The following is a 14,728-nucleotide window of genomic DNA, read 5'->3' on the forward strand; positions in this document are numbered from 1 at the left end:
CCTCGAGAAAATGAGTTAGCTTCCTTCATTTAAACCTCTCTGCTGCTCCAGACCCTATAGGTCTACATTTATACCTTACTTTAGAGGTCATGGTGAGGTCATGGGCATCTTAATGCCATGTCTTATTACCACTTACAGAAATGTGAATGCCAAATTAACCAAAAAAAAAAAAAAGAGGAAGAAAGTATTTAGAATAGCAAGAGATGCTGTTTATGAAATGTTAATAGGTGTGTCTTACACTGTATTAAGAACCCTTTAAAAAGTAGCTTATTTAAACTCTCAGATAAAACTGACATTTTATCCATACTTTGAAGAGAAGAAATTTATACATACATACACACCACACACACATATCTCCTTCCATTTCCTCATCTACCACCACATCAACAGATCTGTGATTTACAAGGTAGTAAAACCATATCATTCCTTTATTTATTCAAGCTAATATTTATCATTGTTTCAGTAGAACCAACAATCTCATTTTCATTATCCTAGAATGCATTAAAGCACATTCATTATACTCGTGTGCTAAAAAAAAGAAAAAAAAGAAACCAAGAAGAAAAAAAAGTAATAAAACCTCTTCATATTTTGTCTCTTAGTCTGAAGGAAAGTGAATGCTGACTGCCTTGGGAATGTAGCCCTCACACTCACCTCCTAAAGAGTCCTTGTGTCTACTTCAGACTCACTGACAAAATTAGAAGAAGGTTTTCCTTCCCAGGCTCTTGAGAACTTAAAGTTGATTTCTATACACCTGGTGGAAAAGATGTTCTTCACATGAATCAGAGTCAGTAATAGAAAACCTTTACTAAAACATCCTAAGTTCAATTGTACTTTATGGTAGAAAGACCACCGGACTTAGAAGATACAGAGCCTAGCTACAGGTCTTACACTAATATCATACGACTTAGTCACTTAACTCCTCTGAAGCTTCTGTGCATTACTCCTAAAACAAGACTGATAAGCCTTTCTCTGCCTACCTCACAGTGCTGCTCCAGGGGACTGTCTCTTATAAGCTACACAGAGCCACACAAATAAAAGCATCATGTAAACAAATAAATAAAAGCTCTGTTGTAACTTTACAAGAATTTACAGAATCCTTGTAAACCACAGATCTGTGTCAGTTTAGCTGAGCTGCAACTACACTTTCTAGAATTCCCTTTCTTGTCTGCTTCCAACTTAGTGTTGGCCACAACAGACATTTGTGTCAGACTTCAAAGGTAGAAGTGAAACATTAGTCGTGTTCTTGCTGAAGATCAGGGCAGGCCAATCAGACCCCGTTGTTCAGATCTGCTGATCTCTTGTTTGTTTGATGGCATGAAAGGGAGTGGGGGAAGCCCCTGGACCTATAGCTTCTTTTGTTACAGTCAGACTTCCTCCCTCAGATCCTCCTTCCCTGAACTGAGTAAGTGTGCAGCTCACTCGGTGGAGAATACTGGCTTTTCCTGAAAATGACACACATCTTCAAATCCAAACTTGGTGGGAGAGCAGCACAGGTTCCATTTTTCTGTGGTGAGTGCTGCCGGATCAAAAGGAGTTCTAATTCGTCCATGTAGGTTCCCCTGTTCCCTAGTTCTACTGCACAACGGCCAGTTGGTTGATGTATAACACCTCCAGACCCATCAACAGATGCAAAGACAACAGCTTTGCATAGATTTCTCAGGCAGCTCTCTTAACTATACCAGCTTCCAATGATACATTTATTATTCCATATCATTCATCACTGTTCCTCTCTCATCTAACCCTGATAGATACATCATCACTATCAAAAAAAATGGACATTCTAAGGGATGCTTTGATTTTTATCCCAGATATATCTTACAACTAAACTTTGCATATTCAAAAAAGTTACCATGCTTTGGAAAACAAGCCATTTGCTTTACATATACAAAAACACACAAACACACACATAATAAGGAACATGCCAGCAATTTGCATATATGAGTCACTGGATATAGCTAAGACTCACTGAATATAGGTAATGTGGATATATGTTTTCAAACACACACACACATATACACACACACTGAGTCTCTTTAGTTACAACTTTATCTTAACCAAAGATTAACTTTAAAAGCTAGAACATCCAAGTTCATTAATTAAAACATTATAAATAGCCTCAAACTCTTAGCCACCACTTATTTAGGAGGTTGAGTTGAAAAAAAAAATGTCAGTAAAGAGATGCTCCAGGTACATGTGAAAATTCAGGTGGTCTCTGCTGCCACAGTGTACAATCCGCAGTTTAGCCTCTAATTGTTTATAGCCTATGAGCTCACTGCTAGTGTGTTGACAAGAAAGTTAAAGGATTGGTAAAAGGAATGATGCTAAAGCTGAAACTCCAGTACTTTGGCCACCTCATGCGAAGAGTTGACTCATTGGAAAAGACTCTGATGCTGGGAGGGATTGGGGGCAGGAGGAGAAGGGGACGACAGAGGATGAGATGGCTAGATGGCATCACTGATATGATGGACGTGAGTCTGAGTGAACTCCGGGAGTTGGTGAGGGACAGGGAGGCCTGGCGTGCTGCGATTCATGGGGTCACAAAGAGTCAGACACAACTGAGTGACTGATCTGATCTGATCTGAAAGCAGATCTATAAACAGGAAGGAGAATTCAAGACAGAGGAAGGTACTAGAAACCAAGGATGTTTCTACTTGATCCAAACGTGAGAAGTCGGAAATATTTTTAACATTTGGATATATAAACACCACCCTCATTATGCACCCATCTATTTACTCCCCAGCTTTGATGCACAGGGAAGAAGCTGAGTTCCAGACTGCAACTCTATATTTGGAATGAAGTGCCTGCCCTACACTCGACTACCAGCATGCCCTGTATACCCTTGAGGTTCAGGTATTCTCAGCAATGCTTTCTATTCCATCACTCATGTCTTTTCCTAACATAGAGCAAATAACTCCCTCTGGGCTCCCAGCTTTATATTCTTCTAGCAAGTCTGGTTTTCTCTTCATGGAGCATTAACTTATTGAGGTCAGGTTTAGCAGGAATACAAAACTGAGGAGCCAAAGACCCATGGAAACTGGAGGACCTGCTTCTCTGATGGTCAAAATAGACCCATAACTTCTCTGAAATTCAGATCCTTCACCTGACATTAAGATAAGGATGACTTCTTCACAGTTATTGTAGTTATTACATGAGATAACAAATGTGAAAACTGTTGATAAAATGTGGTATATGGAAGAATATTAAGATGTTAAAGAGAAGTCTTATGCAGTATTTAAGAACACTAATGCTTTTATGATTTTACCCGAGTAACGAAGTACTTCCGTGAAAGATAAGGCTTGTGATAGGGATTCGGGTAGAGAGCTGATTCAACCACACTTGGCAGCCTTGAAATCTGCTTTGGCACTGGGACCTCTGTTTCTGGCTCCCTCTCCTCCATGGACAGCTGATCCGTCTCAGAAGGTTGGTCATCTTCCTCTCGCTTCAGAGACACAGGCTGGAATCCCTCAGAGCTCCCAATTCTTGACATTTCTTTAGCCTAAAACAAAGAAACAAAATTCTCAGGGGAAAAAAAAAATATCACCTGTGTCTTAACTATGGAAAAAAGCCCATGATGAACAACCAAAGCTCCCGAAACTGACAAACCCACCTTACGTTAACTGAACAGATGCACTGACGGATGGAGTTCAGTAACACAGACAATATGATCATCAGGGGACATTTACCAGGGGACAGCAGCAGAGACTCTCTGGACAGAAAAAAAAGAGGCTACAAGTAGTTCCATTTTCCCCATCTTTAATTCCATGAAACAGGAAGGTAAACAAGGAAAGAACAATATGAAATTATTATCACTTGAAAATTTCTCTTCAAGTTTTTGTAGTGTTTTTTCTTGAAAGTCTACTGGCCTGTGAGCTTATTTAGGAGTTAAAAGCAATGATAATGCACTTTTTAATGTACTTCTTACTAATAGGGCACAGAAGCACTTAGAACTGAGTGCTTTCTTGAAACTGAAAATTGCAATTCTAAAAATGTATCCTCAAGAACATATTGTACAACACAGGGAATATGACCAATATTTTATAATAGCTATAAATGAAATATAATCTTTAAAAATTGTGAATCACTACATCGTACACCTGCTATATATAACATTGTACATCAACTATACTCCAAAAAGAAAATTTTTAAGTAAAAAAATAAATTAAAAAATAAAAATGTATCCTAAAGAAATAATTTAGACAAATGCCAAAAGATGTAAATATAGAAGGCCATGCATTACAACATTGTGTCTAATAGCAAAAAAAATAAATAAATAACTTCATGTCTAACAGCACGACATTGTATGTAATAGCAATATTAGACACTCACACAACATTGTGATTAATACTAAAAATATATATAGTGAAACTAAGTATCCATCAGCAGATAATTGACTAAGACAAGAGTCATAGTGCACAAATACAATTTGGTCATCAGAAATGTGAGAATATATTGCTACAGAATGATGTCCAAAATGTAATGCTAATGGAAAAATAAGTCATAAAATATTATGAAAATGTTATTCAAATTTGTTACAATAATTCAGAAAGAAGAAGGAAGGGAGGGTGGGAGGGAATGAGGGAGGCAGGAAGGAAGGGAAGAAGACATAATACCTGAACTTGCATGCGTATATACATGTATGGTAGGACAGAGGTTAGAAACAAAATCTGAAAAGAAGTAAAATAAAATATTAACAATGATCATCTCTGAAAATCTAGTGGTTACCAATGGGGAGAGGGAAAGGAGAGAGGACCTGATAGGGGTAAGGAATTAGGAGGTATCAACTATATGTGTGGGCTTCTCTGGTAGTTCAGTTGGTAAAGAATCTACCTGCAATGCAGGAGACACCAGTTCAATACCTGATGTGAGAAGATCTGCTGGAGAAGGGAGAGGCTACCACACTTCAGTATTCTTGGGCTTCCCTTGTGGCTCAGCTGGTAAAGAATCCACCTGCAGTGCAGGAGACCTGGGTTCAATCCCTGAGTTGGGAAGATCTCCTGGAGAAGGGAAAGGCTGCCCAATCTAGTATTCTGGCCTGGAGAATTCCATGGACTGTATAGTCCAAGGGGTCGCAAAGAATTGGACAACACTGAGCGACTTTCACTTTCAACTACTATGTGTAAAATATAGAAGCTATGAGGACATATTGTACAGCACAGGAAATATAGCTGGTATTTTATAACTATAACTGGGGTAACCTTTAAAAATTGTGAATCACTACGTTGTACACCTGAAATGTATATAGTATTGTATATCAAGTAGACCTCAATTTTAAAAAGGCAATGATTGTCTCAGGATGATACAGTTACAGGTGATTTTTATTTTCTGTTTTCATAAGGTTCTGGATGCTTACAATGACTTCCTCTGACTTAAATAGAAACACAGTAGATTCACTAATATTTTGTAAATTAAAAGAAGTATCACAAAGCAAAACAAAATAGAAGCTACACGCTAGCCTAGCAAAAGGTGTCCTCAACCAAGTGGCCCTTCGCAAGCTGCGGCCACACGGTTACAGCTGCTGTGCACACACGCCCAATGCTACGACGTAGGAAGTTCTCCTGCCCAGTGTCACCATGGGACTGGGAATGCCACCTTAGTCGTAGGGCTCCTTCCCACAAACTCCATTTCCTTCCTCTTTGTGAAGCAACAGAAAGTGAGAAGTGGTGCCTACCCACAGCAAATTTACATGATTGAAACTGGGAATAATTAGAGTAGTCAAGGGTGGTAAAACAGTACTAGCATATAGTTTATTGCCTAACCCTGGATACTTCTGAGCATGAAGAAAGTGCTATTAACACTTATGCTAGGATGATAGGCATAAACCAGCATTGTCTCAGGCAAATGTGGACATACACAGTCACCCTGAGGGGCTTGAGTGGAGGGAACACGTGGCTGGTCAGAGACTCACAAGCAAAAAGCCCTCTGCTGATCACATTACAGGTTATTTCCTCTGATTCTCCCAGCAGCCCTAGAATGATGGATTTGTTTCCATCTCTCTGAGGATCCCAGAGTTGGTGGGATGCCACCCCCCCAACCCCCGCCCTGTCCACAGCACAGATGGTACTAGAGGTAAAGAACCTGCCTGCCTATGCAGGAGACACAAGAGACAAGGATTTGATCCCTGGGTCGGGAAGATCCCCTGGAGAAGGAAATGGCAACTCACTCCAGTATTCTTGCCTGGAGAATCCCATGGACAGAGAAGCCTGGCGGTCCATAGAAGCCATAGGGTTGCAGAGAGTCAGACATGACAGAAGCGCCTTAGAAGCACACACGCATGCACACATGCATCCCAGGGCACACTTGGAGAGGAGAGAAAGCACCTGGACTCCCACTCAGGACTCCCAACCACACTCGAGGTCGACAAGCCTGCCATGATGCACGCTGTCTTACAGCAGGAAGGGCTTCACTGAGTTTTCAGATAAGTTTTTCAAGTTATTGGCCTGTGAGAAATACAAGGGCATGCATGGAGAAGCAGGAGAATTTTAGTGGGGGTGTGTGTGTGCGCATGAGAGAGAGAGCACACAGAGGCATGCAGCCTCCCTGTTAGTTGCATGCTCTATTTTTGCAGGTCTGCCACCTCTTACAGAGGCTTTTGGAAGGAACTGTGTTTCTAGAGTTCCCTGTAACCTGTGAAGGAAGATTTGTGCCTTTGGGAAAGGAAAGCCTGCTTCTGTATTTGCTGCACTGTGTGAACTGGAGCCTAACAACAGACATCTGTGAAAAGCTCCAGTGCCTGGAAAACAGAGGGAGGATTTAATTAGCACCACTTCCTCTCCCTCAGGCTGTCTTCTCTGGAAACACTTGGGGATGAGAAGTTGAAGCACTTAGAGACTGAGCTTTTGAGATCCAGGAAAGAAGGAAACTCTCCTCCACTCCAGTTAAATTCTGACAGCCGTGAATAGTGGAGAAACAGCACAGAGACTCAGTCCAGAAGGATTCCAGCTCTGTTTCTGGGGACATCTTCACAAGGACAATGAACTTACCTCCCTTTAACACCTTCCAGGATATAAGAGAAGTGCCACGCATTGAAGCAGCCCCCTCCATGCCACCTGCCCAGACACTGTTTATTTCCAATTCAATAAAACATTCCATCCTATCTCTGCTTAACCATACTATATACATTGAAATACTAAAAGCTTTGTGTCTGGATAAATTAGTCTGCCTCACAGCAGACCCATCCAGAGCCATTTAGAGTTGAATATGATCATTGTTCCCTAAGATTGCCTAGTAAATTGATCTTAGCTTGTGGTACCCAAGAGTCAAGGCAGAATAATTTCTAAGGGAAGCAAAGGGTCAAGGTTTAGAAAATAATTTCATCCATATTTTTTGACCTGATTTTCTCATTTTAGGGAATTCATATCGAAGGAGGAAACAGACAGAACAGGCTCCATTCTGAAAGCAGGACTCCACCTTGGGCCACCTGTGGACTTTGAGCTATATGCCCAGTACCTATGGAAACGACATACCAATGGAAAACCAGACTCCCCGCCTCCTTGGAAGAGCCCCAAGGCTCGTACCTAGACTCTCCTTCACCTAAACAAATACCCTAATTATCTGTGTAACCAAATAGAATCATAAATTCTATTATGCTTATTGGGGTATGACCACAGGCCTATTGATAAATGTCGGCTGTTAACTACCTAAGCTTAAGGAATATGAATCACGGATTAACGTTGATTGTATCTTTCTTTTCCTTTGTTCAGACTAGTTTCAGAGAATTTGGGGAGGTGGGTTTGAGCACGTACACTTAGAGTATAAAAGTTTTTCACAAAAACTGGTCGGGGTCCTAGGCTATGAGAAGACTCTGCCTTGGGCCCGCCGGTATAATAAACTGCACTCCACTATCTGCATTGTCCTTCTGAGTGAGTTTGTTTCCTGGAACTCATGGCTACAATATAATGAGGCATCATCGACTCAATGGACATGGGTTTGGGTGGACTCCGGGAGTTGGTGATAGACAGGGAGGCCTGGCGTGCTGCGGTTCATGGGGTCACAAAGAGTCAGACACGACTGAGCGACTGAACTGAACTGAACTGAACCCTAAAAAAAAAAGAAAGAAAGAAGTAAATAAAGCCCTATAATACTAATTGCATGTTCTAGGCAGTAATGGAAAATTGGAAACCCACTAAACACCCAATGGTCAAGGAATTTCCTAGCTACCTAAATGACACTGAGCAGACCCTTAAAATAACAGCCCTTAAAATTGTACAAGCACTACAGCAGGGCGGAGTAAAGGATGTATCTTCTTGGGGCAAGAAAAGCAAAGAGATTTTCTGTGGTAATGATTGAATTATTTTTATGTTGGTAAAGACTAGAGGGAAAATATTTCTATTTATCGAGGTAGAGGGATCATAAGTGAATTTTTGCTTAAAAAAAAGTTAAATCATGTTAGCACTCCTTTTGTAATAAAATATATGAATAAATCTGTTGGTTCACAAAGTCAGGAGCTTCCGGGGTGAAATCTGAAACTGGCTCCTGTACAGAAAGGGCAAGAAGAGACCAAAGAAAGAAGCAGACCACTCCAAATTGATCGGTGGCAGAATTCATAAGCAAGAGAACTTACCAACAAGTCCTGTCTTGGGTGGCCACAAGGTGAGTGAATCTCCACACCCACCTGCCAGAAACTTAAAAGCTTATAGAGAGGCCTTAACTGGTCCAGCCACATCTTCAGTCCAGATGGACTCAACACCACATTGCTCTCTCAAGGCTACCTCTGGACAAGGGCTCCCACTTTGGGGATGGTGGGTGAAAGGTACATGGTACATTGCAAAGATATGGTGGGGGGTCCGTTGCTCAGTTCACTTACTGGTCAACTAGTCACCATGCCCTCTGGAGGACTTCCTCCAGCAATGCCAAATAAATACATAAAAGAAGTGCCACCCTCCCTTTGGTCAGACAACAAGAATTTTATATTATTTCTCAGCTGCCAGAAATTTCAGAGCTAAATTTAATATCATATTGCAGTAAATAACTTATTTCTGGATCCTGGTCTATGTATGCCTGCCTCCTTTAGTACCTGCTATCGTATCTGAGACTTTTTCTAAGAATATTTCAGAAGCATATACAGCATAAGTGATAGCTAGAGAATTGTTGCCTAGTCCAGTTCCTTCATTTTGCAAGGTTTGGAACACTGATGTAAAAGACTTGCCCAGGGTCATACAGCTAAACAGATTCAAAACATGAAATCAGACTCCAGGACTCTAATTCATTGCTACCCATTGTAACATTTAAAAGAGAAGCAGTTATCATACTTACAAACTGATAAACTGAAATGCTTTTGCCAACTGTCTACAGCCAGTCAGGCTTGTTTTGCTCTGGGATGGGAAAAACAACTCCCACAAATTAGGCTTCTCCCAGCTTTTCCCCATCAGCAGCCCACAACTAGCCCTGCAGGTGAAGCTTCCTCCTTTGCCTGGCATCAGACTAACCTATCCATAGGCATAGGGGCACTGTGCCTGGGTCCACAAAACTTGTAGGGGCTCAGGAAATGTTTTAGTGTATTTTAAAATCATAAGCAGAGACATCACTTTGCCGACAGAGGTATGTATGGTCAAACTTAACATTTTTCCAATAAGTGAGTGAGTGAGTGAGTGATGTCACTCAGTCGTGTCTGACTCTTTGTGACCCCATGGACTGTAGCCTACCAGGCTCCTCCGTCCAGGGGATTTTCCAGGCAAGAGTACATTTTTCCAATAGTCATTTACATTTGTGAACGTTGGACCATAAAGAAGGCTGAGAGCTGAAGAATTAATGCTTTCGAACTGTGGTGTTGAGGAAGACTCTAAAGAGTCCCTTGGACAGCAAGGAGATCAAACCAGTCAATCCTAAAGGAAATCAACCCTGAATATTCATTGGAAAAACTGATGCTAAAGCTGAAGTACCCCAATACTTTGGCCACCTGATGTGAAGAGCCAACTCATTGGAAGAGACCCTGATGCTGGGAAAGATTGGGGGCAGGAGGAGAAGGGGACAACAGAGGAAGAGATGGTTGCATGGCATCACCAACTCAATGGACATGAGTTTGAGCAAACTCCGGGAGATGGTGAAGGACAGGGAAGCCTGGCGTACTGCAGTCCACTGGGTCACAAAAAGTCAGACATGACTGAGCAACTGAACAACAACAAAAATCAGAAGAGAAAAATTAAATTTCATGGTCAAAAAACTGTTTTCATTTTTTCTCGTATCAGAGGAAAAAGTGAAATTTGTAGGCCACCCCAAATCTATTGCATTTTGCCTAAAAAACAAACTAGATTATCTAAGTCATAAGATGCTGAACTATGTACAGTTATAGAAACATGTTTTAATAGTGATATTATTATGGTAGAGACATTCAAGAAGGCAAAAGTTTTAGGCTCACGGAAGTCATAATGTGGACCTGACTTGACTCTATATCCTACTACTCAGATTTTCTGCTTAATAGTTCATTCTGGGGCTCCATACTGGACTGTCGAAGCTAGAAACATCCCCACATTCTAGCACTTTCCAATTTCCTTATGAAACTGTGGGTAATCAGTGGCAAATCCATTTGCCCTGGCTCCACTAATCAAGGTTGTTTAAGATTTGCATGGCCTCTGAACAGCATGTAGCCTATGTAAAAAGTGGTTTGCTGAGATGTTTTCCAGGAACTTAGAGTCAGTTTTGTCCAGTTCAAGTTGAACTGGATGGGACCGGCTAGGACCACTGACCCTCCAACTGAGCATGTGCAAGTGTCCATCCACTTGGGGGCCCTTTGATGCCAGATGGCCAAGACTCCACCCTCAGATTTGGGCTAAGTGCCTCCACTGTGAGCATGCAGAGGCCTGTAGTCTGGTTGTGTGTGTGTCTGTGTGATCAGTCACTCAGCTGTGTCTGACTCTCTGCAACCCCATGGACTGTAGCCCGCCAGGCTCCTCTGTCCATGGGATTCTCCAGCCCAGAACATTGGAATGGATGGCCATTCCCTTCTCCAGGGGATCTTCCCAGCTGAGGGATTGAGCCTGAGCCTGCCGTACTTTCTGCGTTGCAGGCAGATTCTTTACCCTGAGCCAGTAGCCCAGCTGCATGTGCACAGAATGCCAATTGCTGCACCTTTTCCAGTCAACTTTCCCCACACTCCTCATACTCCCCACATCTCCAACTGCCCCACTTCTTTATTCTTCATCACATAAATACTCAGAGTCCCTGACTTGGGGAGGCAGAACTGAGTCTGGCTTGGCTGCCTTGTGAATAAACCCTCTCTTTGCTGCAAACCTCAGAGCATCAGCATTTTTACTTGCTTCGTGTCATACAAAATGAACCTGGCTCTGTAATACTTATTCTAGAAGATTCTGTTCCACTATCCACTGAAATATTTCTGTCCTATAGACAAACTGTGCAATCTTAAAGTAATTATTTTTGCTTTCTTAAAATCAAAGGGAGATCCAGAATTAATCACCCTCTAATAAATATATGTTTTGCAGAGAAGTAGATGAATAACCATCCTAAGAACTTATGATCAGCTTGAAAGGAGTCACTGCTTACACTGAGTGGCCACAAAGCCAGCCAGGGGTGAAGAAAGGGGGAGTGTCGGGATTTTTTCCCCTCTCACAAGAGTTTAATAAAGAACAGTTTGTACATAACAAAAAGCATCATTTTTTTTAAATTTTATTTATTTATTTGACTGCTCTGGGTCTTTGCTGCCATACTCAGGCTTTCTCTGTTTGCTCTGCATGGGGGTTACTCTCTAGTTGCAGGGTGTGGGTGTCTTATTGCTGTGGTTTCTCTTGTTGCAAAGCCTGGGGTCTAGGGCATACGGGCTCAACAGTTGTGGCTCATGGGCTTAGTTGCCCCATGGCATATGGAATCTTCCCGGACAAGGGATCAAACCCATGTCCCCTGCATTGGCAGGCAGATTCTTAACCACTGGTGCCTGGGAAGTCCAAAAAGCATCATATTTCATATTTCTGATCAAGACAGCAGGACTGACATTATATAGATACTGGTAAAACTCAGGAGTGTTTCATGGTGAACCACTTCCTAAGGTCATGTACCCTCCATTTCCTCAGCATGACTTTTGCTCTTTGTCCATCTAGTTTTCAGAATGTCTTCCTGGCTTCCTGCTCTCTCTGCCACTCTCAAGAACCTGTACAACCAGCCTCTCCCTTGCTTCCTTTACTGTCTCCTAAGATCTCTAGTAACTGTCCATGGGATTTTTTTTTTTTTAATTTACTTTTTAATCTTATGCATCCCTAAAGCAATACAATTGTATTGTGATTTCCACAAAGTTTTTGAAATATTAATAGCTACTTGAGTGTTCCCAAGACCATCTCTCTGGACCCTTGGAAAGATAGATCGCCTTGTTAGAGAGCACCAATCTATTCTAACCTCCACATTTTGTAAATAAGGAAACTGAGGCCCCAATGGATTTTGTGTCTCCTGAACCCTCAGTTTAGTTAATTTTTTGAAAATTAAAGACAATAAAGAATGAAGTTATGGCCACAACAAGATTAAAAATATAGTATCTCGAGGAGTACTTGTGAACTAACCAGGAGCTTAGAAAAGTCTATGGTTTGTTAATAAGAGCTGCTTCCCACATGCACGTGAGGTGGTGCTAGGCTGGGGAGGAAGTCCACACTTGAGTTCCTGTGGCTTGGGTTGCATTCAAAGATATCAACTGTGTTTTACTGATGGTGACATTTCTATCCACAAGAAGGGGTTAACATTCTCGAGGCACAGCCCCAAAATAAAAATCTGCTTTTAATTCTGACATTTCGTAAAGGTAATTTATGTGAATTTATGTGTGCAGCCTTTCCTGAGTCTCTGTGAACAGCCAAGGGATGTGCAGTGGATACACTGCAACCTCAAAACTCTCCAACAAACCCTCTCCTGTGCCAGTTGAGATAAGAAAACTGTCAGAGTTCTTCACAATTTCACAGTTTGTACATTAGTGATAACATGCCAGTGGGGCTGCTCTGTGTCCTGGGGGAAAGTGGACTTGATGGAGGGTCTCTTGCCTCCCAGCTCCTCCTCTGCCAGGCAGGGCTCTCTGGTCTGTTACCGGAGCTTTCACTCAGTGGAGTGCGAAGGGGAGAATACAGGACCAGGATAAAGAAACATGGGTCCCCTCTCCCTCACTGGTTAGTGATAGTGAAAGTCACTCAGTTGCATCCGACTCTTCGCAAGCCCATGGACTACACAGTCCATGGAATTCTCCAGCCAGAATACTGTAGTGGGTAGCCTATCCCTTCTCCAGGGGATCTTCCCAACCCAGAGATCGAATCCAGGTCTCCGGCATTGCAGGTGGATTCTTTACCAGCTGAGCCACAAGGCCCTGGGCAATTTCTTCCCCTTCTCTGCGTGGCAATTTCTTCATCTACAAAATGGGGAGCCAGACTTTATGGTTGGCAAATGTGTACTCTTGAAAATGACTAACCGATTTCAATCAAAACAAATTTCATTTATCTGTTTCTGGACTTCTTCTGAAGCTTTCATTTCAGGGGAAAATATATTGAAGTCTGAAAGTTGTTGAACTAAATTATTCCTTCCAGTGCATTCACTCTACAAGATTTAATTTTTCTCCAGTGCCCAGAAGATTCCAGATCTAAGCCTACAAATGTTCCATATGGTTTCCCCTCCCCCCTCTTTAGCTGAGCACGTAAGTTCCCTGTGATTCAACTGTGAGTTCAAAGAAGGAGGATTGGGAAGGCAGTCATGAATTTGGGCACCCATTGTGGAGAATCTGGGGTGTTTGGCCTCTGACTTCCTCTAATGCAAGCGGGTATGCACAGTGACAGGAGATACTAGTGATACCCACAGTGGAACATTGGACACTCAACCTGTGCCAGGGCCAGAGATAGCCTCAAAACTTATTCTTGCATTTTAGAAGGAACAAATTTTAGAGGTTTTCAGAGCTTCTCACCCAAAATATTAATTTTTAAAGATATTTCCTCGAAAATAATATATGGAAAAATTGATTAGGATAAGGATACTGATTAGAGAACTTGGAAACATTAGATTCCTTGAAATTAACTTTGCTCACTTCCATCAACACTCCACCATTCACGCAGTCCAGGTTACAATGATGCTGGCATTCTTAACTTCTGCAGTGTTTGTCATGCTGCTCTGTAATCACCGTTTACTCTCCTGTCTTCACTCCTGGGCTTGAACAAGTCCGGAGCAGAGACTGTGCTACCCTCCTCTTTGGAGACAGCACTTGGCATGGGATGAACGAGGTCTCAGATGGAGGAATGGATGCCCTGCTTGTTTCTCTATCAGGTCTGAGATCTGAGGGCAAGTCTTATGTCTGATCCATTGTTATTGGTACATTGCCTCATACATCATCCATGAAAGTGAAAGTGAAGTCACTCAGTCATGTCCGACTCTTTGTGACCCCATGTACTGTAGGCCACCACGCTCTTCCATCCATGGGATTCTCCAGGCAAAAACACTGGAGTGGGTTGCCTTTTCCTTCTCCAGGGGATCTTCCAGACCCAGGGATTGAACCCAGGTCTTCTGCATTGCAGCCAGACGCTTTACCATCTGAGCCACCAGGGAAGCCTCGTCATCCATGAGTGCTCAGTAAATGCTTATGGACTGAGTAATGAAGTTCTTTGTGAGGCCTGAATGGAAACGGCTCTGTACACATCCACTTACAATCAGACACACATCGAAATACATTCCACAGCTCAGAACCTAGTGGAGGTGATGGAAAGAGAAGTGGAAAACTGCAGACATGATAGAGCCAGAATAGGAGAATGTGTGCAAACACAATGGA

The 14,728-nt window shown here is 42.1% G+C and overlaps 1 protein-coding gene across 1 annotated transcript in view; it reads right to left on the reverse strand.

Moving 5' to 3' along the window:
* TPRG1 (tumor protein p63 regulated 1) overlaps positions 1 to 3,487 on the reverse strand; it is a 33,711-nt gene extending 30,224 nt beyond the window's left edge. The window contains exon 1 of the mRNA XM_027552198.1: positions 3,263 to 3,487. Coding sequence (XP_027407999.1) covers positions 3,263 to 3,487 — 225 coding nt within the window. The remainder of the gene's footprint in view (positions 1 to 3,262) is intronic.
* Positions 3,488 to 14,728: the final 11,241 nt, after the last annotated feature.

Source organism: Bos indicus x Bos taurus, chromosome 1 (genome assembly GCF_003369695.1).
Source record: "Bos indicus x Bos taurus breed Angus x Brahman F1 hybrid chromosome 1, Bos_hybrid_MaternalHap_v2.0, whole genome shotgun sequence".
Classification (NCBI taxonomy): domain Eukaryota; kingdom Metazoa; phylum Chordata; class Mammalia; order Artiodactyla; family Bovidae; genus Bos; species Bos indicus x Bos taurus.